Source organism: Drosophila innubila (assembly GCF_004354385.1).
Source record: "Drosophila innubila isolate TH190305 chromosome 2R unlocalized genomic scaffold, UK_Dinn_1.0 1_C_2R, whole genome shotgun sequence".
Classification (NCBI taxonomy): Eukaryota; Metazoa; Arthropoda; class Insecta; order Diptera; family Drosophilidae; genus Drosophila; species Drosophila innubila.
The window spans coordinates 23,942,881-23,969,422 of NW_022995374.1; the positions used below are offsets into that span (position 1 = coordinate 23,942,881).

Consider the following 26,542-nt stretch of genomic DNA (forward strand, 5'->3'; position numbering starts at 1 on the left):
TCTTCATAATGCTAATACACAGCTCACTGTTGGGCACATCCAGGTTATCCGATTTCAGCCAACAGCCAAATAGATTGTAGTTCAAACTTAGATAATCGACGCGGGAACGTAGGGGATTCAAAAAGCCGGAAATGGAATCCAGACAGCCAATAGACTCATAGGCCTAAAGAGAATCAAATTAATCACTGAATGATTATCATTATCAATTAACAAATTTTTTTATATAAGAAAAAAGAAGATAAAATAAAAACTATAACCAGCTACTGTAAACATTACAAGATTTATTATAAAAACTACAATATAATACAATCAAATAATACAGTTGTAGGGAATAATAATTTTGTGTAAGATATCTATTTTCTTCAAAAATAGAAAAAGATCAATTTATTATTTTTTCTTTTTCATTTAAAGTAAGTAAGTAAAGTAAGAATTACATTTTAAGTTTTGCAATAATAATTAGTGACTGTAATCAATAATACTATTTAATGATAATTTTTAATCTTTATTGATTTACTTACAATATTGTCAGAATTTTTGAGTTACTCGAACTTGAACAACTCGAAAAATAATCATTATTATTGAGCAAATAAAAAAAAAACATAAGATAATGATTTTTATTCCATGAGTTTTCCTCAAAAATAATGATAATTACATATTTTATAACATTACATTAATCGGTTAAGTAAACGAACGAGCTAAATTCCAGGTTGTAGGTCATTTGGTTCAGATTGATTCGAAACATATTTAGATTAGATTTTAATTTCGTGAACTTAAAATTAAGCGCAAAAATACAAACTGACAAAAGAAAGCGTAGAAAATACTTTTAAATCAACGTTTTTAAAAATAGTTTGCTTGCAGAATAGTACAGTTAGACTTTCACGGTTCCAATATATATTACCTTAGTCTATAAATAGTATGTAATGGGCAAATTGCACCTGTGACCTAAAAATAAAAGCCAAATTAGGCAACCCAAAACCCTTTCTTGACTAACTCAATGTGTTAGTACACATGTCTTATAAATTTTAACCAAGTAATAAATTATCGTAAAAGTGTATAACTCATAATACATATATATATATATATATATATATATATCAATAATATTGTTTGCGAATTTGACAAACAAAAAACAATATCCAAATGGTTTCGGATTGTTGTAATATTAAAGTGAAGTTTTCTTCCATATCACTTAAAACTATAAAGCTCTGTGACTTTTATAATTTCGGTAATTGATACATCGATTATATTCCTGACAGCCACATTCGCATTTAGAAGTGTTAATTCATTAACTTTGGTGCCGTACAAAAATAGTTTAATGGGAAGTGGACGATGATCTTGATTGTTTGGTAGTTTCATAATAATATCAGAGAGAAGCTTATCGGTGAGTTTCTTGCAATCCTGCAGACTTAAGAGTTGCAGCTTGGGACAGGCAAGGATCAGTCGGAGTACACCATTGTCCGTAATTTCGCAACTGCTGCTGATTTCGATTTCTGTCAAATTTTGCAAGTTGAATAGTGACTCCAATCCACGATCGGTGATCAGATCAATATCTGGCAAAATCAGCTTATGCAATGCGCTCAGCTTTCCAATATCTGAAAGGATATCGGCATTGACACCGGTTCCACTATAAATACGTATTTCGAAATGTTCCAACTGCTTGGACTTATGCTCCACCAGGCAAGTCATTATCATTGGAGGCAGCTCATCCACATCACGTCTAAAAAAGTTCAATATTAGCTTCCTTAGGTTTGGTATCCTTGCAATTTGATGATAATCAGCAATTTCGTAATTGTCGGTGCCAATGGAGAGAGTCTCCAAAGATTCACAACCATTTTCGTTGATTATCTGCTCGATACATGGGGATTTGGGAGTATAGTTTGGTAAGTGTAATTCCTTAAGCATCGGTAGCCCATTAAATATTTTCATCAACAATTCCGGCTGCGGATCTGGATCATAGTTTTCTAGAGTCAGCGACTCAATAGACTTTGGCAAACAATTTAAATCCTCTGCATTCCCAATTTCAATATGGATGATTTTCAAATTCTTGAGCTGATTTAAATGCTCGATCGCTTGCAGATTCTCACTGGTGAGACCCTCTTGAAGTATTTCCAGATTTTGAAGACTATTGAGATTTGCAAGCATTTTAAATATGTCGTAAGATATTAAACTGTCGTCACAAATTCGCAATGACTGTAAATTAATGCAGTGCTTTCCAAGAAATTCGCACACGAGGTCACAGTGATGTTTTGTGATTTCACCTTTTATACTCCTTACATTACATCCGGAAAGTTGAAAAAAATTACGCACTTCCCACGCAGTCATTTCATTAAATATTTCAAAATCAATAAGTTTGTCCAACATCGGTGACATTTCCTCATAAATGTTTCGAAAACGATAACAGGTGCGTGCAAATTGAATCCGATCAGATACCGATAATTCTCTGAATACATGCTCCAGGCAATAATCGTTTAGTTTCATAATGGCAGCAGTGTTCCCAGGGGGATTCACATTTTCCGCTTTATCCGGCATTTTTTCGGCATCTGGTTGAAGACAAGTATAACTTGGCTGAACTGTTATACGGCATTGACTGACAACATGCAACTCTGTCTTCAATGCTTCGGCAGCATGACGAGGATCCTTAAAGACAACGTAGCCAGTTCGTGTTCCATTCTCAAAGTCATCGACGTTAGTTCTTTTTCTTTTATTTCCACTCGAATACATATGAAATTTTTCAATGCATCCATATCTTTCGAAATAATCTTGAACCTGGTGCTGCTCCAGAGATTCTTCGATATCGTTTAGAAACAGATTCTTCACCAACACATGATCTTCTGTGTAGGCCAATTCCTCTTTGAAGTAGTATTTTACTTTAAACGACATTATGGTTGATAAACTATTTACGTCTTAGTTCAAGCTGAGATTAAAGAAATTTGATAATAAGTAAATAAGTTAAAAACAGGCGAAGATTCAGGTCCAAAACATACCCTCATTACGTTGCTTTTTTCAGAATCCTGTGTGTTCTATCCGTTTTAATTATACACGACATAAAAAGAAATAAAAAATATTACACCGATATTTTGTTTTGTTAGTCACGTTTATCGAATCGTTATCGGTTGCTTACACAGGCACGAGCCATGCGACTTGCAGTGTTGCCGATTTAGCTATTTAATATCTACTTCTGCCTATTTTTAAGGTACAACTGCTAGATAAATTTTAAAATTGTTTAATTATATATATAATTAATTATATATACTTTAATTATATATATTTTGCTATGAATTTTTTGTTTTCAGCAACTGTTATTTTAACATCTCAAAATAAACAAAATACAGTCCTTGATTATAACTTTTGTTCAATGTACCTACAAAATAAATTGGGATTTCTTACCTATTTTGCCGACTTTTAAAAATTGTCATCGTCCATAATGTCACCATTTGGGGTACTCCTCGTTTCGCAGGCCCACAGTTCCAAAATACATAATGCTGAGAAAATATGCCTGATTGCTGGCCATGATTGCATTGCTAAGATTAATGAGAATGATTCTGTGACAAGGATATGATAGGGAATGTTGGCTTAAAAAGGGAAAGCAATGTCTGGTTCTATCTAAGGTTAGAAAGAGAAAGACATACCAGTTGTTAGTGAGACGAATGCATTCACAAATATACAGAAATCGTTTAATGATACGCTTCTCCTGATAAAAACAAAAACAAAAATCTACAAACTTGGATTTCGGGCTTACCACTACTGGAACGACTTAACATAATGAATTGTAGGTTTTAGACGAATAAAGATATTGATATTGAGTTTTGTTGAATTGTCGCCTGTTGTCTAGCTCTGTAATATACCTACAAGCAACAAGTCTAGACAAAGAATGTTGTTTTTCAAAAGAGCACCTCATGAAAATGATTTTGAATAAGCGATCTACCACCTTAACTCTATTTATCCAAAATAGAGACGAAATCAAGCGCAGGATTTGTTCAAAATTGAAGCATGCATATTTAAAGGTCTTTTATGTGGTCCAACAAATAGACAATCGTTCAGAAAGCTCTACAACTTTAGTTTTATTATCCTCTTGGCAATGACAGCAACGTAGAGGTAACTTGTTAATGAATTTTAAAATATTATTATGTATTGATAATAAAAGTGATTGCAAGTGTACCAATTTTGAAAGTGACCAATTTGAATTTTCAAAGAAAGTGAGCAGAATTTTTTTCCTTTTCCATGTTTACCAGTCTGCCAAAGTTACAATTTTATCGAAACTTTTCCAAAAGGACTTAATAATCGATAACAATCGTGCATATTCAAATTCGGATAAAATAATTTAAGTCGATTTCGAAGACCAGCTTACTTTGCGTCCGGATAAATAAAAATCAATTTATAATATATAGTTTTGCTTTTTAATCAATTTAAAAATGAATTTAAATACAAAATAGGCTACACCTTAGCATATACAGATCGAGAAATAAGTGAACTCTCAATGGCAGTTGTAAATTTGATGAAATTTATATAAATGGTACAATCATCATCTGCTATGAATATATTCGATATAAAAAGTTAACTAGCGGCGTTATAGCCAATATAGAATAGGAGTACATAGCAGGGGAAGGGGGGTTACCAGAGGAAGGGAGAACGCTCTCGGAGAATACGCAAGCCGTAACGTTGCCATTCGCGTTGGGTAATCCACAGTTCTCGGGAGCTCTCCAACACCGACATGATGGCAGCTCCCTTCCAGGCGACCATGCCCACATCCATGCCCTTGGTAAAGACATTCACCTCGAGACCGGGCGGCACCTGTTGGCTAATCCTCTGCTCCAGCCAGGCGGAGAGGCCCCGCATCTTGGCCGTACTGCCAACGAGAAGAATGGCGCCAAACATCTTGCGGCGCGTCTCGTAGCTGACACAGCGCCCTATAGCACGGATGACGGCCTGATCCAACGACACCACCTGACCACTGGCATTATAGTACCAAGAGTTGTTGGCCTTTGCCTGCAACTGTTGTTGGTGTTGTTGTTGCTGCTGCAGTGAGTTGCTGTTGCTGCTAACTGTGGTGTCATCCTGGTCGACAACAATCAACTCCTCATCATCAGCTGTGATGGGCAGCTTAGCACTTGGTGTGCCAGTTCCTGTGGATAGTGGAATGCTTAAATCACCAGATCGTACACCATTTTTGCGACCCGTCTCCCGTAAATATTCGGCATCAAAGCAATCCTCGCAATCGTATTGATCCTGTGCAGATTGCTGTGTGTACACCGCTCGACATTTGCCGGTGATGTTAAGGAGCTCCGTGTGAAAGAGTGAGAGCGGTGCCATGATCACCTCGTCGCCCACTTGAATCGTATATCGCAGCCACTGTCCATTCGCCTGGCGCAGTGTGAAATGCTTTTCCTGTGCTCCACAAACACTGGCATTCAAGTGGCAGAAGCGCTCCTTGATCTCGTCCAGCAGCTGGGCATCCACATAGCTGTCCTGGACGCAGCACTCACGATAGGGGAATCCACATTTGCGCAACAGCATCAACAGGACCTGATCAATGTCACCTCCACCATAATCAAGTCGAACGCGTGCATCCAACTGGGAAATGCCATCTTCAATGCACGCTATCGATGTCTTCTGTGCACCAATGTCCACAACACAGCCATGGCCAATGCCAGCGCCATATGTGGCCGACACACTGTCCTGCACTAGGAAGCAACGCTGAAATCCCATGCGTTGCAGGAGCAGCGTCATTGCCTCGCGCAGATGGCGACGCACATAAACATCATTGACAACAAGGACCGCACTGTGGGTGCTTAGGTCTTCGAGTGGTATGCCCAGACGTTGCTCCAGTGCATAAGACCAGATCCTCTCCAGATGTGAGAGTGTCGCCTGCAGGGATCCCCCCTTCCCCTTATGCACATTGAGTTCGCCACGCTGTATGGGAAAATGGATGTCATAGTTGCGGGCATCGCTGGCGCTGAGCTGCAGTATATGCTCATCATACAGCACACTACTCTGCTCACTGTTCCACCTGTTGTACTCCTCGGAAACGGGCGGCGGAATTTTCTCAGCCACGCTGCTGCGATTAAAGTGGGCCAGTTGCTGGGGCGGCGTTGCGACCCTTAAACGATTTTGTTCATCAACAATGCAATGTTGTAGTATCCGTGATACCGCTAGTCGATGCTCCTCAAACTCCAGCTGCAATTTGGCCAAATTACAATTATCCAGTGGCGGCAGTAAGGGATCATGATGCGGACAATCCTGATCCCTCTCCCTCCCCTCCACCCCATCCACTACTGTGCGTCTGTAGGCGACTGCATGCAGCATTGTCAGCGGGTTCAGGTCGGCTGCACGTCCAATTCTCAGATGCTGTGATCCTGGATGTATTATGATTATCTTGGGAGCCTCGAGCGGTTGGCTTTGGAATTGACTTGGCGGCTGAGGCTGACTGTGCGATACACGGCCACTGCTCGTGCTGCTCGCCCGTGACCTCCTGCGACAATTGGACAAATTTTCCATTGCTGTTCTGTCTTCACTTTTCACTCAGTTCACTGCAATTGCTTTATCGGCAGCCCTGCCAGCTGCCTGCCGTTGAAAATATTTCGTTTACATTGCTTTTAAAGCAGTGATGGGCAAAGTATCGCACGCGTGCAAATCAGCTGCTCGATTTATCAATACACTCGCAAGCCCAAGCGCAACGATTTGATAAACGATAACGATTCAATAAACTATGTAGTGATGGAAAAAATAGCTGTTTCTAGATGGATAGCATCAAAATACGGGCTGGCAGGCTCGATTCGCTAATGTAATCTCCATCAATTTTTAAAAATTTTGCATATATTTTTATATAACTTCTTCCCCCGAAGAGTAACGAACTTCAAACCCTCATTAAAATCAAAACCTTTATTTTATCTAATTTTGAATTTGATGCAATTAGCAGCTGACATTTGAATTGTGCGCCGTTTATAATCAGATACAGTGTAAGCAGTGCTAAAAACGTCCGAGAAAAAACTATTGCACTTAATAGTGCTACCAACTTTAGTGGAAGATGTAGCTAGCCAGAACTATGAATAAAATAGCTAAGTTGGCAACAGTTCTGCAATGACATCATCCACTTTGGTTCAATTTAACATATGTTGCTCATTCTAGTTCTGCTTGGAGCTGTTAAACACGGCTGCAGGGATAGACAGTCAAGTAAATAGTTAGTTAGTCAAATAGTTCAGTGGTTCAATTCAATGACGCGCTCAATTAAACTTGTCCTGAAAGCTGCCCATCGTAGCTCAATTGAAAAATATAGTTTAGTAGTTTATTTTTTGATGAACTAACCATTCTTTGTTATCGATGGTCAACTTATTTAAATTGCAATTTTAAAAACGCAAAAATACTAATAATATTTACGAAAATTTAAATTTTGAACTTATATAAAATTAATGTAAACATTTTAATAAAGTTTTGGAGAAAATTTCATTTTAAAAAAAGATATGTATACAAATTCTAACACAAATTTTAAAAACTCTAGCTATAAAACAAAATATTTTGAAAAAGGTACAAAAATTCAGAATACCGCTTTTTGGGAAATGTACTTATTTTTTTACGTAAAAAAAATCAAACCAGATCGGAAATTATTACTGTGGTGGCAGCACGCGGCTTAAGGACGCTGCGCTGAAAAACAACGGCACTTTTCTTTCACTGAACGAGCTGTCTTGGAACACTGAATTAGAATTCTAGTCACTGAACTAAATGACCCACAATCAGGAATTAGTTCGTTCGTTCACTTTAGTGATTAGTTCAATAGAACTTATTCCGAGCCATTCGATACAACTCTAGAGTGTGCGATAAAAGTAAAAATAAGATTTTCAGCAGTTTGGAAATTAAGAAAAAATAAAGAAAGTATTGTTAAACACATGATAATAATAAAATCATATGTGCTCACGTCAATATATATGTGATAGGTGCGTCAATTTCACAACGCGTAAAAAGAATGATGCGCAGTGCGCTAGCTATTCAATTGAACCCTATAAAACAAAAAGGCAACAGTCAAGTGCGCGAGTGTGAGTGTATATAGCATATGAACAAACACATATATACATATGTATGTATAATTACTTGGTGAGTGTGATGATCCAACCAGAGGTGCTTTCGGGTCGTGCTTTTTTTTCTCCTATTCCTTATTGTAATCGTGACACAATTTGAGATACATATGTGTGTTTGTTCGTATATAACAACTATCAAAATTCAAAATAATACATTAAACGATATACGAAATCTATTGGTATATATAATCTTTTTAAATTAGTTTTTTGTCATTACTAATACAAAACAAATGTAAATAAAAGAGGAAGAAAAACAAATGTGTTTGCTATTCATGTTTTGTGTTTGCGTCGTCGTCGTCGCCCCGTGCCAAAATATTCGTCACGCCCGCACCTCTGTATCCAGCAGTAACACAGAGCAAAACAATATGGCTGCCGCCGCCACTTGTTGGATGTTTTAACATACTATCTATGCAGATTTACGAATATTTGTGTTGTTTTTTTTTTGTTGTGTGTTTATTTGTTTAGTGAAAAATTTTGAAATATTAATTTCATCGATCACGTTCGCACCCCCGATTGTTGTGAACCCTATGTACAGTGTATACATAAGTAGTTGTTTGTATGTATATGCACGTAAATGCATGTAGATACATACATATGCAATGAATGCACACTCACACACCCTTTATGTACATACATATATTAGTCGTGTGTGAAAACTTATTCAATTAAAAATTTGCTTTCGATATGTATATGACAAATAGGAATTTTTCTTTATTCCGTTAGGATTGCAAATGACGCGACTTGCATTTTAATTGTCGATTCAAATGTAAAATGCAATGAGTTCTTCATTCTATGCAAGGCAAATGCATTTAATCAACGGGTTGCATTGATAAAGCCTTACTATCGTTTCAGCATATGCATATAAGTATGTGTGGCATATATATGTGTGTACATATGTATATATTTCTGTGTTCGCGTGTTTGTTTTGTCACTCTTGGATTTCTTAAATCATCGGGTGTTACGTTTTTTTTTTCGGCTAAAACCAGTTCCTGGCGCGACACGCCTCCCAAAAATGAATTTCGTTCTGTGCTAAGTGAAACTAGTCAATATATATTACAACAACACGAGCGCGAATTTAGCGGAAGTTTTTGAGAGAGCGCTTTTCAAGAGCTTAAAGGAGAGAGGGCGTAATTGTGTGCGTGTCTGGCTGCCATGGCTCTGTGTTTGTGTATGTGTCTGTCTGCGTGTGTGTGTGTGATTATTTTGTTGCACAAACGGGAATTTCCCCTCAAGTGGCAGTTCATCATGACAGTTAGACTGTGAGCGTGTATGATAATTCAATGTTTAAATGTCTACAAAATCAAACTTAAATAAATAATGCATTAAAAACAGTGGTTTTTAATTCAAATTAAAATTTAGCTAAACACTAGATTAATTCGAAACTAGATACTCTTGTCTGACAAGAGAATGGAACGTGTTATAAATGAATTTGTAATTACCCAAAATATAATACACTCTGATGCAAAAGTATTCGTCGTGTTTCAGACGAGTTCTGTGCCTTTTGACATCGTCTACCAATTTTGATGTTACTATCGACATTTTGGATATTGAATACTTTAGTAAATACTCACTGAAATAATCCTCCTGATTTCGGATTCTATCGGCTAATTGCAAGTATCTTTTGCAATTTGCCGCAACAATTGGATTTATTTTTTGTAAAACCATCGCAAAGTACTCTATGGATGACCCATCAATCAAAAAACGGTAAGTTTCTGTTCAATTAAAACTAGTGATCCCCCAGTTTTTTTTTATCGCCAATTGATAGTAGATTTTTAAATGACAAAAATAAAATAAATATAACTAAACTATAGATGAATCCAAAATAGGTTTATGTGTGTTTAAAAAAACATAGAATTCTGACCGATTAATTAGCATAGACAACATTATAAGTCTAACACGAAATTAATTCAATTTATTTGCAATGCAATAAGCCAGTACTAGCTCTTTTAGAGTTTTCATCCACTCTCTTGTTTTGTTTTGGCTGAGCTGCGTTTTATTTTCCATTTTCTTTAGTACATAAGAAAACTATTATTATGGTTGCCTGTTTCCTTGGAAATACGAGTATACGGCTGCCAGTTAAGATAATAGGACTTGATATGCATTTCTATATACATATGTAAACAAAAGTATACATACAAATATTTATATACAGACTTAAGTGTGTCAGCTGTGGAATGAAAGCTTATTTAATATATGTGCATGTATGCTGTTGTTGCTCTTCTGGCTGGCTGACTTGTTTGCTTAATCCTCTTTTTAAGTTTTAGACGTCAAATACAGGGCTCATATAACGTGCTCATATTAAGGTTTGCTCTGAAATGATCAAATCGATACAAAGGTCAACATTTAATTTAGCAAATTGTACTTTATTTTTGTGTGTGCTCTTTTAGTTCAAACCAGGGACCGTAATGAATATTTTAAAAATTTCTTTTTGTCAAAAAATTAAAAAATACTTCTTAATAATTAAATTTAAATTTTTTTATAAAAACATTTTAAGTTGTTATTATAACAATTTTTACAACCTATCTTAAGATAAAGTTAATAATAATAATTGTAGAATAGATTTATATTAAAATAAAAATTGATAAATAGATTTATATCCAAATAAAAACTCAAGTTTAGGTATAATTTCAGTTTTTACTTTCTTAATGAATGTATTTAACTTATTGAAATGTATTTAAACTTATTTATTTAAATAAAAATTACCATTTATTTGCGAAACCTGGTTTAAAATGGGTGCATAATATGTGTTGGTTAACTATGGAATTACATATTTAATAGAAGTACTCATATTCGAACTTGTTTCTAATCAATATAGATATATTAGTACTATTTACTGTTTTCTCTATTCACACTAATATGTTATTTTCATACAGTTAAAAATATCGCATACATATTTTAAATATTACTAGATTATACTAGATTATTCCAACTTGTCTAATATAATGAAAAAGAAGACGATCGAGAACGAAGAATACACATACTGTGGCTTTAAAATGAAAACAATTGATATGTTACATCGATATTGTCATCGTATATATATTTATTTGCAAGCTCTGGTGAATACGATTATTTAGATATTCATAGATATATGTATGTTGTATGTGTGCGTGTGGGTGTGTAGACCAGTATTATATATGAACTCAGATGTACTATAATCAATTTATGCAACAAAGAACGTACTGAAATTAAATTGTATCTATTTTATGGCTAATTTAATTTGCGCTCAATTAAAAAAGGTCAAACAGTGGTCGTTTTGTTTGGTGAGTTGATCTCGCTTTGGCTTTGGCCGTGGCACTTGTTATAGGCATGATTTGTTTGATTCTGAGACAATTCACCACAACTAAAAAACTACGAATTTACGTGTACGAGCCTTAAACACACACATACACATACACACACACACACACACACAACCATACAGATTAGTCTGCATCATTTGCCTGGGATTATTGTTTAACTTTTGTAAGGGGGCCCTATTTGTAATTGCACAGACGTCATTGTTATGCACTTTTGTTCATTAGGGAAACGTAAAAATATTCTATTGTATCTGAAAATGTTTTTTGATTTCAATGTATGCTAATAGTATTTGTATATATCTTGTTAAATTTGCAGATTGATTGATTTTGGTACCGACGATCATGAGTACGATGAAGTTCAGGAGTTACCAGAGGAATCAAGCAATCCAACAAACGTGTCACAAGTTAGCAACAACACTGGTGACAACATCGACACATCACCCGCTGATGTTGGCGGCCCATCGACGAGTGTGGATTCGCCGCCAGAGTTGCCACCGCCAAAGCAGAAATCTGTAAAGAATTCTAAGAATAAACAAAAGCAAAAAGCCAATAAATCAAAAATACCACGATCCCCGTCCTTGGCCAGCAGCCTAAGCTCGTTGGCCAGCAGCTTCAGTGGCAGTCACAGCCACAATAGCAACAACAATAATAACAACAACGTTCCACCACAGACGCCTCCATTGCCAACCAGTTATCAGCAGCAGAATAAAAAGAAGGCAAAACATATGAATGGTGCGGATAATGATGGCGGTGCGAGTGCTACTCCGGTTTCCACTGCACCCACCACAACCACCGCATGTAACAACAACAGCAACAATAAAACGGCAACGAGTGATGGCGATGGCAACACCACCCCCACCACCATGGAGACAAATCCAGGATCATCGGGTAACCGACGACCCACAATACAGATTACACCCATTCCCCAAGTGACTACACCGACCACTCCAAATCCAGCATCACCAAAAAATTTTCAGTATTTAACATTAACTGTGCGTAAGGATGAAAATGGCTATGGCATGAAGGTTAGTATTAGACTTGCAATTTAAAATAAGAAATATATGATTTCTAAATATAAAATGAATAAATATTAATTTAGAATTACTGTAACAAATAATTTTAATTTTTAAAAAGAAGTACAAATTTACTAGACTATTTCAATATTAGTCCTACTATGTTGTAATTTTCTTTCCTTTTTTTTCAATGTACAAAATATATAGATAATGATATTTTTTTTATTTTCTAATTTTACTAAATATACTTTTAACTAGTTTTACTTCTGTCAGTCTATCTGGCTACCTATCTATCTACCTATCTTACAAACCCCTTGAAGGGTAAATCCCCTATATTTCATCTGTCTTACTCCGCACGATTAGATCATTAAAGAAATATCTTCAACTGATGTCTGACGCATACTTTGATTTAAATTTAATCTCGATATTTGCATTCAAGTCAACAGATAACCACATACTTCTAAATTTATATTTATTAAGTTGTCATCAACTGAGTCATCAACAAAACTAAGCGCCTTTTATCATCATTTACAGGTCTCCGGCGACAATCCGGTTTTTGTGGAAAGTGTTAAGCCAGGTGGAGCAGCGCAAATAGCTGGTTTGGTTGCCAATGATATGATTTTAAAGGTTTGTCCCCCACTTTATAACTAGATAATGGAAAATGGATATCAATTCTTAAATCTATTTATTTATTTTAATTTTTGTAGGTTAATGGACAAGAAGTGCGGCTGGAGAAACATCCGACTGTAGTTAATTTGATCAAAGGTTTGTTTAAATTTCATTTTTGCACTGATGAGGATGAAAGTCTTTTGATGGCTCGTTATTTAGAATTCCTTTACTTTGTAAACACTTCTTGTTACTTTGGGTATCTGAGCCTTTGGCATGAATTATGCGCGTTCTTTTATAATCACATTTACGGGGTGTCTCATTAAAATCTTTTTCACATGGATTACGCTTCGGACATCTAGTTTTATTATCTAACCAACCCTCCGCCTGTCTACGATCACATTTGGGGCATTTGCATTTTCTTTCCGGCATCGACTTTTTGACTTCCCCCTGCACAGAGTCTTTTGCACAATAATTATCGTTGTAGGGCGAATTGGGTGCATTTTTCGGAACAAGTCCCTCCGTAGACTTCTCATTTGGCTTTTCGCATTTGCAATCGGGATCGGGATCAGGACGTGGCTCTAATGGCATTACAAGTGTCTTGTCATCAATCATAATTTTCCGTGCCTTCTTTTCCTTTTCAATTATGCGATGCTTTTGATATTCATCGTATGCTTCTCGTGCGCGTTTTCCATATTCGGAGACAAAGCCGGGCACTATGTCAAGAACCATGGATACGTATGTGGGACACATGCTAAGGAAACTAAAGATCGTCATCACTGTTTGATTGTAGTAGTAGATGCCCAGATAGGTTTTCTCTCTTTCGGGTGGCAATTGAGGTACATAGATATTTAGATATTGACAGACTTGCTGGGCATACGGTTTGGCGCGATCTCTTGATTCGTTGTACAGTTTTATAGACTCATCCGACGAATCCCAAATGTCTAAACGTTTTGTGGCTATAATAACTGCAACAACAGCTCCTGTACGCAATACCAAATCAAGTATCATCTTAAGGCAAAAGAATTGTGGACTCTAAAAATAGGTTAAAATCTATTGATCTAATTTAGAAATGTACTTGAAATTTTGACTGTAAAAACCTGAGCAACTGAGTTCCCTAGACAAGTTCTCGTTTTCGACAAGTTACGTCATCTTTGATCATTGGCGGTTTCGAGCTATTTATCATGGCCAATTCCACGTAGCGGGAATTGCGAATGGAAGCCCTTTGTGTGTCCTTTGAGCGTTGTATATCCCTGAGACTGTCTTCAAACGTGCTTTTATTTATGATATTTGTCGTATGCATTAGAAATCCTTTCTTCCAGTCGTGCAGACGATGTGAAAAGTAAAAGCCTCGTTTAATAGCATTTTTATAGTCGTTTTGCGCTATAGAACACACTTCGTGTAGGTCCAACTCTTTTTTATTTTTACACTCTTTCTTAGTTTCAATTTCTTTCGTTTTCTTTAAACTCTGGGATGTATTCTCTGGTTCAGACCAAATGCCCATGTGCGCAGTACCAACAATAGCCCCAGTGAGTAGACCTAGACGTGCAAGAAATTTATAAGCCATAACGATAACAATACTCGTACACTTAAATCTGAATTTTTTTTATTAAATTGAATTTAGAATTTAATACATTTTTGACAGACTCGGAATTGGGTTATGAAATTGTTTTGCTTGGATTGTATGCCTACTTGACTGGACTGCCATTGATAAAGTGATTGATACTATTTTGTAGATCCTCCGAGAAGCGAGTACAGTATTGTGGCATTCGGCTGAGAACAATAAACGCAGTTTTGATGCTATCATTCCAAGCATCGATCCAGGACTCGCGCCATGGCTTCGCTGACTCCTTATTGACTTTGCAGTATCTTTGCATTAGACTTTTTGTGTAGGGCTTCATTTCACATTTGATATCCTCATAGATTAGTGCCGTCCTATCGGGACTATCCCAAACACCGAATTCCCTTGTCACCCAAACTGTTCCAGCTACAATAGCTATTTTTGTGAACATCCAAATGGCCATTGGGCCGATTGCCAATAATGTTACGAGTTTACAAAAAAAAGGAATAAATTTTTTCAAATTTAATCTATGTACTAAATAAATTTTTTGATGAAATTTCTTTCTATATCGCCTACTAATCATCATCACTTTTAAATAAACTTTTGAAATTGTCTTGCAAAATCTGGCCAAACTTTCGCCAATGCCCGGGTATCTTTTGAATAGTTTTCAGAGTGCCACTTAAAGCTGTTTTTAATTCGCTGCTCCAATTTGGTTCACAATCACAAGGTGGCTTCTTTTTATCCTCCTTATCGAAAAAGATGCGTTTTATCTCAATATTTAGATTGTTATTATTGATTTGCTCGTTGTCTTGATAATCCCATATGCCCAGCTCTTTCGAAAGATACAATGCACCTGAGGCCACTGCAAATTTAAGCAACGTTATTAAAGCCATTTTTTTAATAATATTTTTAAATTTTGACAATTTGTATAAAGCTTAATCACATATATTTTGACATATTCTGAACAGCTTCCACAATTGTTGAGCTGTCTATAAAACGAAGTCATAAGATGACACGGCCAACCTCTGTGGGCATTGTGCCAACAACTCCAATACTCTCTGGTCGCGATCGCACCGCTTCAATTACTGGTCCACAGCCCGTCGATGTAAGTACAATTTTTATTATAATTTCTTAATTCAGATCTTTTTTACATTTGGAATAATTCATTTAAATAAATAAATAACTCGATATAAATAAACTATATATGCAATTGCAGAGCATTAAACGTCGGGAAATGGAGACATACAAGATCCAAACTCTACAAAAGATGTTGGAACAGGAGAAGTTGAATCTCGAACGTCTTAAAGGCGACACCGAAAATCCCAGCTATAAACTATCGGAGGCAAACATTCGGAAGTTGCGGGAACAATTGCGTCAGGTTGGGGCTGAGGTGAGCTACGTTGAGTTTAATATCAAGACAATCTGTTTGTCCTTCGTCTTGTATCCGTTCGTATCACTGTACATACTTATTTATATACATATTAAATATATATGTATAATGTTCGATGTCGATCTTCGCATGTCTACATTTATTTTTATCATATTTCGTATGAAATATTTGCACAACTATATTTAAAACATACATTGTTTATGTGTTTACCTGCTTTTCATTTAGTTGAGGCCGTTCTTACAAGAACACATGCTAGGTTTCTCCCTCATTTACCTATTTTTTTGTGCCGGCAGAATAACGCAGTTTGAGATTCAGTTGAGTTAAACAAATTTTGGCTTATAATAATTTTGCAAACATTAAAAACAAATTTAACCAAATTAAAAATAACTAATATTACTAAACAGAAGACAGAGACAGCGACAGATTGTTCAAGTAGGTCTTTGACCCATATGCGGGTCTACTTCGACAAATATATTTATATATATACATATATTGATTGATATATGCCGTACAAAAGTGTATATACATATGTAAGTATATGCTTACGAACTACTCTCAATTCTATACAAATTTGTTAAAAGCTAACTTGAATGAATTGCAATTGCATTTAGGATACACCAACAATTAAATATCAAGCAGCTGCAAGCGACAAAAATACCGAATTACTAATGCGCAATCAAATTCTAAATTTGTCTGCGTCCTCTTTTAAACCTCATCATCATCATCTTCACAACAACAACAACACGAACAACAACAATAATCATCATCACCACCAGCACCAGGCTAGCACACCACAGTCACACCAAACACAACATTCATCACCTGCATTCCTATCGCTATTGCCACGTTCACTTTCGTCACTTTCGCTGGGAACGCGAAAGAATAAGATTGATAAAGATTTCGTAACATCGCCATTAAACAATACAACGGACTTGTTGCCACCACATCAACGAACTCCGGATGCTTTCAATGCAATGTCACAGTCACTGCATCATACGCCAAGTTTACTTCAAAATGCTCAGCGCAGTTCGCAACAGCAATTTGTGTATCAACAACAACAGCAGCGCTTAAAGGAGACATTGAAAACCAATCAATCGGGATCAAAGAGTAAGAATAAGTTTTCAATATCAAAGAGTCTCATCGAAGAGGATATACCACCGCCGTTGCCACAAAGGAATCCTAAGTTAACCTTGGATTTTGGTAATGCTAGCAATATGCATCTATTTGCTCCCATTTCTGACTTGGATCGAGCTGGCAGTCCGCAACGAAACTCGCCGCAGTCAAAGATGGCTTCTAATGATAGTCCTGCTGCCAATACCGTCAATAATAATGGTAATGCCAAAACAAAGCGATCGAAAGTGAAGACAAAAGCTCTATCTGATCCAAAAATGACAACACAAATGTTTTTACAAATGGAAACGGCATGTGGAATCGTTGGCACAACAACTGTTGATATGGCTGGGAATAGTGGCAATAACGATGGTGACTGTGTTCCACCACCATTGCCACCACGTCAGCCGGGCATGTTGTCCGAGGAAATGAATCGGGGTAGCTGCCAGAATTTAAGCAGCGGACGTGCACAACCAAATTCGTTAGGTACTGTTTACAATTATCCACTTGTCTCCACCTGTACCGCTGTTCAGAGTGACAATATGAAGGCTGCATTTCCACTATCGCAGCGACCAAACATTGTTAAGCAGTTGCAGCAGCATCAACAACAGCAACAACAACAGCAGCAACATCAACAACAACAACAACACGGCGGTACTGCAGTAAGTAATCAAAGTTCTCTCACTTTTTGTTTCCATAATCTTTACTAAAAAAATAAATTGAATTACCATAATTTATAGACTAACATTCATTGCTTACCCTACAATCATACATCTGTCCACTCTTTAGCACTCTTTACTCTGTTTACATTTTGCTTTTCCTCCCCTCACTTGATATAATTGTTTAAATTGCTTTAATTATCATCAATAGTTCCTATATTTTCTAAGTAGAAATCGAGTTTTATATCTACTCTCCGCTTAATCTTTATTTCAAATATTTGTATTTCCAGTTAATTGTGTACAGATTATAAAAGCCAATTAATGGGTAACATATGAATTATTACTTCTGCGATTGGTATACGTTTTCCTCGTATCCAGGAAATGAGCAATAAGCTTATGCAAATAATCTTGATTCACAAAAATATTTTGATCTTGACATATTGGTTTGTCAGTCAGCCTGTCGCAGTAGTTTGTTTAAATTTACGATTTTATATCGATATTAAAATAGCTACACATATCTTATGTGTATTTATGGCTAAAAATAGCAAATTTATTTAAAATTTATTTGAAATGATGGATAGTTTTGCTTATTCCAGTCGAAATTTCACGCCAATTCTATCAATATAAATATTAAAAATGTTTATTTATTTAACGTCAACAAAAAGCTGCAAAGGAAAATTTATTTAACATTTAAAAATAGGATTTCAAATGAACTAAATTTACAAATAAAATGTAAATAGTGAAAAGTTTTATTTGTTGCCAATAATCAATTATAATCAAAATATCGCCTTTCAGTTAGTTAACTGGAACCTTAACTAGACATTGACATTATTAGTTTCATTGTGACAAGTCGTAAAAGATCTACAAGGGGTATTCATTCTTCGGTACTTAAAATATATAAAGATACCGTATGTACTTATACTTTTGTTTACACATTTTATGATAGCGATGTTGTATAAGAAAAGGGGGACACATTTTAATCTAATGTCGTTACGGGGAATTGGGATATCTGCACTTATATGATCGTTATTTACTCGACATATTCCAATATATAAATATAAGCATGCGGATTTACAAGCAAGTAACTAACAACTTTTGTGTATAAATGACACATTAACAGAATTTACTCCTTCTTTACTCTTTCCTTATACAAAGTATTTGAATACACATGTAAAAATGGCACAATTAAATAAGTATGAGCTGATAATAATTACATATTTTCTATATTATATTCAACTATCAATATTAGAATGTATAAACATTGCACGTTTTATACTTATAAATATTCTATTTCACGTATTATTGTCTGTACATATCAATTTATAGTTTTTGTTCAGAAACTAGTTTTCATAAAACTCTAATTAAATTTTTTATAGGCTCTAGGTCAAACGCCACAACTGACTCAAATGAAGCATCGACGCGTTGGTTCTTCGCCAGACAACATGCATCCCAGGCATCCGGGTAAGTATTGAAATTATTTTGATTTAAATATAGCGAAAGATTTATCAATTATTTTACTATTTGTTTTGCAGATCGATTGGTGAAAACCACATCTGGCTCTTGGGAGATTGTGGAGAAGGATAGTGAGATAACGCCTCCGGGTACACCACCACCGCCTTATTTAACCAGCTCACCGATGCCCTTAGCGGAAGATCCCAATGAGAATTCTGCTGGCGGAGCTGGAATCTTCATAGAATCACATCACTTTACACCAATGGCATGTGCAACGTCACCGTCGCAACAGCCTCTACATTCCAGTCGCATACAGGCGGCTCAATCCACAGACACCCAAAAAGAGATTATTTCCATGGAGGATGAGAACTCCTCCGATCAGGAAGAACCATTTATTGATGAAAATGGGCCATTCAACAATTTAACACGTCTGCTTGAAACTGAAAATGTTGTTTTCCTAGCGGTCTTTCTCAACTACGTTCTATCGAACTCGGAGCCAGCTCCACTTTTATTTTACCTAATTACTGAGTTGTACAAAGAGGGAACTTCGAAGGATATGCGGAAATGGGCCTATGAAATACACTCAACTTTTCTTGTGCCTCGTGCACCGTTGTCCTGGTATCGCCAAGACGAATCTTTGGCCAGGGAGGTGGACAACGTTCTTCAATCTGAATTTGACAAAGTTGAAATATTGCGTACTGTCTTCCTACGCAGTCGCAAACGCGCCAAGGATCTGATCAGCGAGCAGCTTAGGGAATTCCAGCAGAAGCGCACTGCCGGTCTAGGGACCATTTATGGACCGACCGACGATAAGTTAGCTGAAGCGAAAGGTGACAAGCAACGGGAACAGATCGTTGACAAATATTTGATGCCCAATCTGCAGGGCTTGATGTAAGTCCGAATCCTGGTTAAACTCTTACCATTAAATAATTTTTATTTTTATTTTTTTAGTGACGACTTTGAAAAGGATTTGCCACAAGAAGATGCTCGGAGACTAGCCTTATGCTCTGCACTGTCAACGGTGATTCATCGCATATTTACAACCCGTTCTCATCCAAATAGCATTGTGGACCGTGTTCATCATTTTGTGAGTCGCGAAAAGAGTTTCAAATCACGTCTTATGGGCAAAAATCGAAAGGTTAGTTTTTCACAGTTTTAACTTAATAAATTAGTAGTATAACAGGATGTAATGCACTAATAAATGCACTATCAGTACGATAACTAGTCTCTCTTTTTTTATGGCTATCTACTTTTTTATACATATGGGATCCCATATGACAAAAATCAACATTTTTTTTTAAATCCCTTTTTTTCTGAGCTGTTTTAGAGAGAAAGCCAATTTCCATTTAACAAAGCATTAGATTTTTCTGAAAGCTAGTGAATACATCATTAAATCATTTAAACACAGTTTTAAAGTTAAACCAATAGTCTTACAGCTACACATTTTTGAATTAAGAAAATTATAATTTGTTCCATTTAAAAATATTTTTTGACTTTAAAATTCTAGGAGAACTGCAAAAAAAAAACTCTTACACTCTTTATTTTTTTCTTAGAAATGATATTAATTATTTAAAAGATATTATTACCTTAAATCCCTTCCAATCCACTCCAAATAACAATCAAAATGGTGCTGTAAGACTTGACTATTTAACACTTGTGGTGTTTTATATCGACTGACATGTGAAACGTATAACAAGAACTTTAATTATACTTTAAATACATCGCTTCTGTGCTGCTTTAATGTAATAAGTGTTTTTCTAATGTTTATTTCGATTAGATGTTGGTACGGGGTCATCCGTTAGTATTACGTCAATACTATGAAGTGACGCATTGTAATCATTGTCAAACGATTATATGGGGTGTAAGCCCGCAAGGTTATCATTGCACAGGTAAGTAAACATGTTTTTAAACATATATTAACTTGCAATGATCGATGCATTTTTCTCTACTATTTTTTTTTGTATGTTTAAATTTTTAGACTGTAAATTAAACATTCACCGTCCTTGCTCGAAAGTCTTAGACGAAGCCTGTCCCGGGCCACTTCCCCAAGCAAAACGACACCCGCACAACGATAATAAAATTAGTAAATTCATGGATAAAATCAGGCCTCGAACAAGTGATTTTATAGCAAGTGAGTACTCAACAGAAACACTTAAAATTACTTAAACATTTCGTAATTATTTTTCTTTTTATTTTAGATGAAAAGCGCGCTCGCCAGGATGAGGATTTGGATGCAGATTTAAGCAGTGGTAAGTTCAGGCGTTTTGTGTATCTTCTATATAAGCTATGATAAATGCATTTTATATGCTTAATAGCTTCAAACAGTGAGCATCTCAATTGTTTATTTATTATACCCATTAGCAGTCTTTGGAAAGGGTATATTGAGATGAGAACAAGTGAATTAGATGCAGAAGTTATTCTTTGTTTTCAAAAAAAAGTATGTATAAATAAATGCGAGTCACAATTCCCCAGGCAATCGAATTTTAAAGATATAACCTTGAAATTACACACATGTTTTACTGCGCTTTTTATTGAAACTATAAATTGATTATTGATTGAATTATAAACAATAAAGTTTAACAAGAAACTAGAAAGATAAGCAGTGTGTGACTGTATAAAGGGCATCGGTTAGTTGAACACACTCAACTCTCTCTCCCACTCTCTTTATTGTTATTAAATACAATTGAACATTTTAAATGATCAGTTAAATGAAAAGCGAGCGGAAAATGAACAGCGATCGCTGAAAGGCCAATTTGTTTAAACTTAGACGATCTCCGATTTTTTGTGGCTTTCATGTCTGAGTGTCGGAAATCTTCGCTCATTCCGTTTTTAGTTCTTGTTATGAGCGGTCGTGTTTCTATCAGCATTTCATTTCGAAATAATCAAATATTAATATATGTAATATTCCACTTAACTACAAAGTATATGTGTATTTCATTCATAAAAATGGTGTTGTGCAACTAAACAAATAATAAAGAAAATAACTGCCCGATTGACTCGATTGATTGATCCATTAATAAAGTATTATTAATATTTTTTACTCTTATATCTGTGTGTTAGTGTATATGAAAATTACATATGTGTATTAATAAATTAAGACTGACAATGAATTTGTGGTAAACATAATAAAAGCAAAAGTCAAGTTCTGTTTATCTTAAATGGATAACATACACACACTCATGTACATACGCGCTCTTGTGTGCCATATGTATGCCTGTTTATAAACGAAACGCTAACGGAACTGAATGCAGATGGTAGCCAAAACAACAAAAAATACAACAATTTATTTGGAAAATGTATAGTTTAAATTCTAATCGCAAATGCTATACAATTTTTTTTGGTCGTGTTATAAACAAATTCGACCTATGGAAGTTCGAAGTGTGTACGCGACTAATCTCTACCCTTTTTAACTTCGTCAAACTATTCAATATGCTAAGTAAATTCATGTTCAAATTCTGTGTTACGTTCCCCAAATAATGTATAACACTTTAAATTTTTGTTATTTGAAGCAATTGAATTTATTCTCATCATTGATTAAGCAATATTGGTTCAACAGCCTTCTATCTAAGTATACGCATATATATATATATATAAGGGTAACAAGCTTTCCAGATAAAAGAAATTTAATTCCATTTTATAAGTATGTTATTTTGTTGTTGTTGTTTATTTTAAAAACGCAAAGATAAAAACACATTTTTGGTTTGTCTGTGATTCAGAATTATATTGTTTTCAGTAATTTTCAGCAACGTAGAAGCAATTGAAATCAAATGTTTCGTGTTTTAGACTGCAGTAATGAACATTTAAACCATATGTAAGTGTGTGTGTGCTTACGAATGTGTGTACAATGTGTATGTGCTTCAGAAAAATTTCCAATATGTTTACTCTTGTGGCCATGTATCTACAAACATCTGTATACGTATGTGTATTATTCTGAAATTTCTTTAATATATCTAAAGATAGCAAAAATTTCAGTTCAAATGTCAAAAATGTTTGTTAAGAACTCTTCAAGTAACCAGCTAAGACTTAAACATATGTCTTTATTCGTGTAATATTTTTAATACGCTTTAAGAGATCAATAAGGCTTTATGTTTAATATGGTCTATATTATCAATTCGAGGGGCATCAGACAATGTGATTAATAACAATTTAACAAAGTTGAACTGCCAATAAAATGTTGGATTGAATCTTATGTTGAGCTCAACAAAATTAAAAGAGTGAAATAAGAAAATGTTAACGTAAATTTACTTGCGCGTGTCAAGCTAAATAAATGGATAGCAAACACGTTTTAGTAGCGCCTGCGGTGCGACGCAATTCCAGCATTAAACGTCTATTTTCATGGGGAGGTCAAGGTGAGTGATAAGCGAATTCATTGATTAATTTGTTAGTTGTAGAGCTATATTTTTTGATGTTAAAAACGCAAAAGGCTTTAAACATTTATAGGTATATTTCAACAAATAAATGAATATTAAATGAATTAAAAGTATTAATACAAACTATATTTTTAAAAATATACAAAATGTATTGGACCCCTCCTAAAAGTGCATACACCTTTATTAGTATATACACATGCGTCTGTTCGAGCACATTAGATAAAATTATTTGTCCTGTTGTCTGATTGACAATGAACTCACAGTCATGGTTTACTTTTATGACGTAAGCGGAAAATTTCTAAGAAAACGAGGGGTTCAATGTTGTCAGACAGCGACAGCTTCAACACAATGACACCTTTTTCACAAAATCCATCCCTGGGTATAAAATACAGGGTTCAAGGTTGCAAGGAGAAGGCATTTAACTTTATTCGATTTACTTAATTAATATTTTCAAAGTTCATCCGGAACAAGTTCTTTAACGAATTTTCGTAGTTGTGCCAATTATGTATTTTGAATACTTAAACTTTTCGTTCAGTTATTAATTCCTTTTTTTTTTTTTATTTGACGGGATTTTACATTGCGATTTATTCTTATTGAACTTAAAACACGTTTATGATAGCATTCACGGTGTGACTGTTCACTTTTAGCTTGGCAGAGTGGGAATTAAACCCAGTTATCCGAAAATAATTAGTTCTATTTGTGGCAGGTCGGCAACTCTAACCATAGAGCCATGGAATTACCAGCTATTATTATACAATTATTTTTATTTAAAATGTTTCATCCAATCTACCCATTTTCTGGTTACAGGGTATAAACAGCAAATAGCAATTACAGTTTATCGACTTGTGCGAGCTTTTCGAAGCTTGCGTCAATTTTGTTCGAAAGCTTTGTCACAAACCAATATTTTACAATTTTTTTTTTTATTTTTGCTCTACCTTCTTCTTTTGATTGAGATCGTTTGTCTGTAGGCACAACAAAAAGCTTTTCTATTTGAGTTTACATTTTAGCTTTAGTATTGTGCTTTCGGTCGCTCGATGAAGCACACAAATTTATTCTTAACGATTGTGTAATTTTCTATCAGCGACAAATATATTATTGATGATGTGCGATCAATCGACGATGGAAATATAAACTGATATTCATTGAATGTCGGTTGCCTTTACAGTTTTAATTGCTTTGCCAAAATTCTCGATCCATATACTATGCATTAAAAATATTGCTGTAAAATTGTTTTCTAGTGACTAAGAACAGTTTAAGTAAAAGCGTGTGAAAGCAAATAGTGAGCGAAATGAATGTCAATAAAAACGACAATAAGACGTATTTAAAAGTGTGACTAAATGCAGTTCTACTGAAAGAATTAGAGTGTGTGTTTCTGAAGCGTAATAATAGAAGAAAACATTATTGTTATATTTAAAGATATTTGTTTACACTTTTGTTTACTCATTAAGGAGCTTAAATATTGTATTAACATAAATATGTTTGCCATGTCATTATAATTGGCAATAAAAGAGGAAACAACTCAGATTCATAAATAATGAAATTTCCGTCTGTATAACTTATCAATTTTAATTGACATGCATAATTCTGATTTATGATAAAAATTATATTGTTTTATCTTATCTTAAAAGAGCATCTCCAAGTCTGCATGCCACGACTACTCACAATTACATTCCACAAATCAATCCAAAGTACAAATATCTATCTAATTTCTATTATTAACTAATCAACGCTCGTAAATTGAATTGATGAAATCCAAATGTGTTTATAAAGGCATTTTCGACCTCATTTCACGAAAAGAAATAAACACAGGAACGTAAAATTTTTAAATACTTTTGCATTTTTACACAAAAGCTATTTTTATATTTGTCCATCGAAATGTACGTACACAAGTGCAAATACATTTGCTATGTATACGTACGTATTCAAATACATAAAATTCACATATTTAGTAGTCAGATAAACATACTATACATACAAGTACAAACCTATACGCTTCAGTCATTAGCTTAATAATTTTTGTTTTTGTTATCCGAACATTCTGAAATTTTTAGGATTTATAGATAATTGCAACGAACCAAATCACCATTTATATTATTTAATAATACAAAAAGAGAACGTGATTTTTTCACTAAAAACAAAGAATTTTGTAAAGGGAAGTCGAATGTTAATTGAACGTCAGTCACATGTCAGATAATAGTACATGATAAATGATTGAGGGCGTACTAAGAGAGTTAATCACAATAAGTATCAAGTATATGAACTGCACAAAATGAAGACATATAAGAATAATGCAGATAGTGATGATGATAGCGATGATTCTACTGACGATGTCGATGCTCGGGGCAATAAAGAGAAAATAATACGATCAGCAAGTAAATCGCGTGTTTTGGTTACCGATCCCAAATATAAACATAATCGGATTGAGAAGAGCTCCTCTAAGAATAAAGTTTGCGATGCCAAGTCTGTGGGTCTTAAAGTAATCCCCCCAAGGAACCGTAACACGAAAAAAATCGAAGTAGGATCAGATGAAGATTCGGACGATTGTGACACCATAATTCAATTGACGAGAAACAAGTCCAAAGATAAAGCATCATTTATTGAGAATGCGCCCAAGCACACAATTAATCTACAGACGATTGTCAAGTTTATAAAAAGCAATAGAAAGTTACTTAGAACAGATGACTTTGCCTTTATCCGGCGAAAGTCTATGACGGAAAGTGCGTCTATAAATTCGCCAGTGATACAAGCTTTGGCAGATCTACCAAAAGATTCAGATGCTGTCAAGGCCGATAGAAGAGTGAAACTGGTAAAAAAAGCTAGTCACGATGGTGATTTTGTTGATAACCCATCGAGTTTAGAGAGCCCAAAATTACCAAAATCATCCAAAATATCATTCCCATCGCGAGTTGCAGCCAAGATAAAGAAGAAACACAAGATCACGTTGACAGATAGTGGATCAGGTGACAAGGCTGAAACCTATAAACAGCATTGTGGTGGTGAGCAGGTGGAAATTTCC

At 35.1% G+C, this 26,542-nt stretch overlaps 5 protein-coding genes across 11 annotated transcripts in view; 1 reads left to right on the forward strand and 4 right to left on the reverse strand.

Annotated features, from left to right (window-relative positions):
• Positions 1 to 600: 600 nt before the first annotated feature.
• LOC117783974 (F-box/LRR-repeat protein 16-like) lies at positions 601 to 3,089 on the reverse strand. 2 transcript variants are annotated; one of them, XM_034621556.1, is made up of 2 exons: positions 2,994 to 3,089; positions 601 to 2,914 (listed from the first exon to the last, which is right to left on the reverse strand). In XM_034621556.1, exon 2 carries the CDS (start codon positions 2,878 to 2,880, stop codon positions 1,186 to 1,188), a length of 1,695 nt encoding a protein of 564 aa, XP_034477447.1. In that variant the 5' UTR covers positions 2,881 to 2,914; positions 2,994 to 3,089; the 3' UTR covers positions 601 to 1,185. The 2 variants fall into 2 exon arrangements, with proteins under 2 accessions (XP_034477447.1, XP_034477446.1); XM_034621555.1 differs by having other exon boundaries at positions 2,985 to 3,089.
• Positions 3,090 to 4,378: 1,289 nt separating this feature from the next.
• On the reverse strand, positions 4,379 to 6,671 carry LOC117785336 (actin-related protein 8). The gene has a single exon (XM_034623290.1). It carries the CDS (start codon positions 6,493 to 6,495, stop codon positions 4,612 to 4,614), a length of 1,884 nt encoding a protein of 627 aa, XP_034479181.1. The 5' UTR covers positions 6,496 to 6,671; the 3' UTR covers positions 4,379 to 4,611.
• A 2,884-nt stretch (positions 6,672 to 9,555) lies between these two features.
• LOC117783263 overlaps positions 9,556 to 26,542 on the forward strand; it is a 29,020-nt gene continuing 12,033 nt past the window's right edge. The window contains exons 1-13 of one of the 6 annotated variants that reach the window (XM_034620564.1): positions 9,556 to 9,773; positions 11,682 to 12,390; positions 12,913 to 13,005; positions 13,086 to 13,143; positions 15,514 to 15,650; positions 15,762 to 15,935; positions 16,547 to 17,707; positions 19,081 to 19,165; positions 19,237 to 20,047; positions 20,108 to 20,294; positions 20,934 to 21,045; positions 21,135 to 21,287; positions 21,355 to 21,405. In XM_034620564.1, the coding sequence (XP_034476455.1) occupies positions 9,748 to 9,773; positions 11,682 to 12,390; positions 12,913 to 13,005; positions 13,086 to 13,143; positions 15,514 to 15,650; positions 15,762 to 15,935; positions 16,547 to 17,707; positions 19,081 to 19,165; positions 19,237 to 20,047; positions 20,108 to 20,294; positions 20,934 to 21,045; positions 21,135 to 21,287; positions 21,355 to 21,405 (3,757 nt within the window). In that variant the 5' untranslated portion in view covers positions 9,556 to 9,747. Of the gene's footprint in view, positions 9,774 to 11,681; positions 12,391 to 12,912; positions 13,006 to 13,085; positions 13,144 to 15,513; positions 15,651 to 15,761; positions 15,936 to 16,546; positions 17,708 to 19,080; positions 19,166 to 19,236; positions 20,048 to 20,107; positions 20,295 to 20,933; positions 21,046 to 21,134; positions 21,288 to 21,354; positions 21,406 to 23,125; positions 23,506 to 25,659; positions 26,523 to 26,542 lie in introns of those variants that run through there. The other 5 variants (XM_034620566.1, XM_034620565.1, XM_034620568.1 and 2 more) reach the window with 5 other exon arrangements.
• Positions 13,044 to 14,010, reverse strand: LOC117783266. Its single transcript, XM_034620573.1, has one exon. It carries the CDS (start codon positions 13,993 to 13,995, stop codon positions 13,150 to 13,152), a length of 846 nt encoding a protein of 281 aa, XP_034476464.1. The 5' UTR covers positions 13,996 to 14,010; the 3' UTR covers positions 13,044 to 13,149.
• Positions 14,445 to 15,375, reverse strand: LOC117783268 (MICOS complex subunit MIC13 homolog QIL1). The gene has a single exon (XM_034620576.1). The coding sequence runs from the start codon at positions 15,129 to 15,131 to the stop codon at positions 14,673 to 14,675; it is 459 nt and encodes a 152-aa protein (XP_034476467.1). The 5' UTR covers positions 15,132 to 15,375; the 3' UTR covers positions 14,445 to 14,672.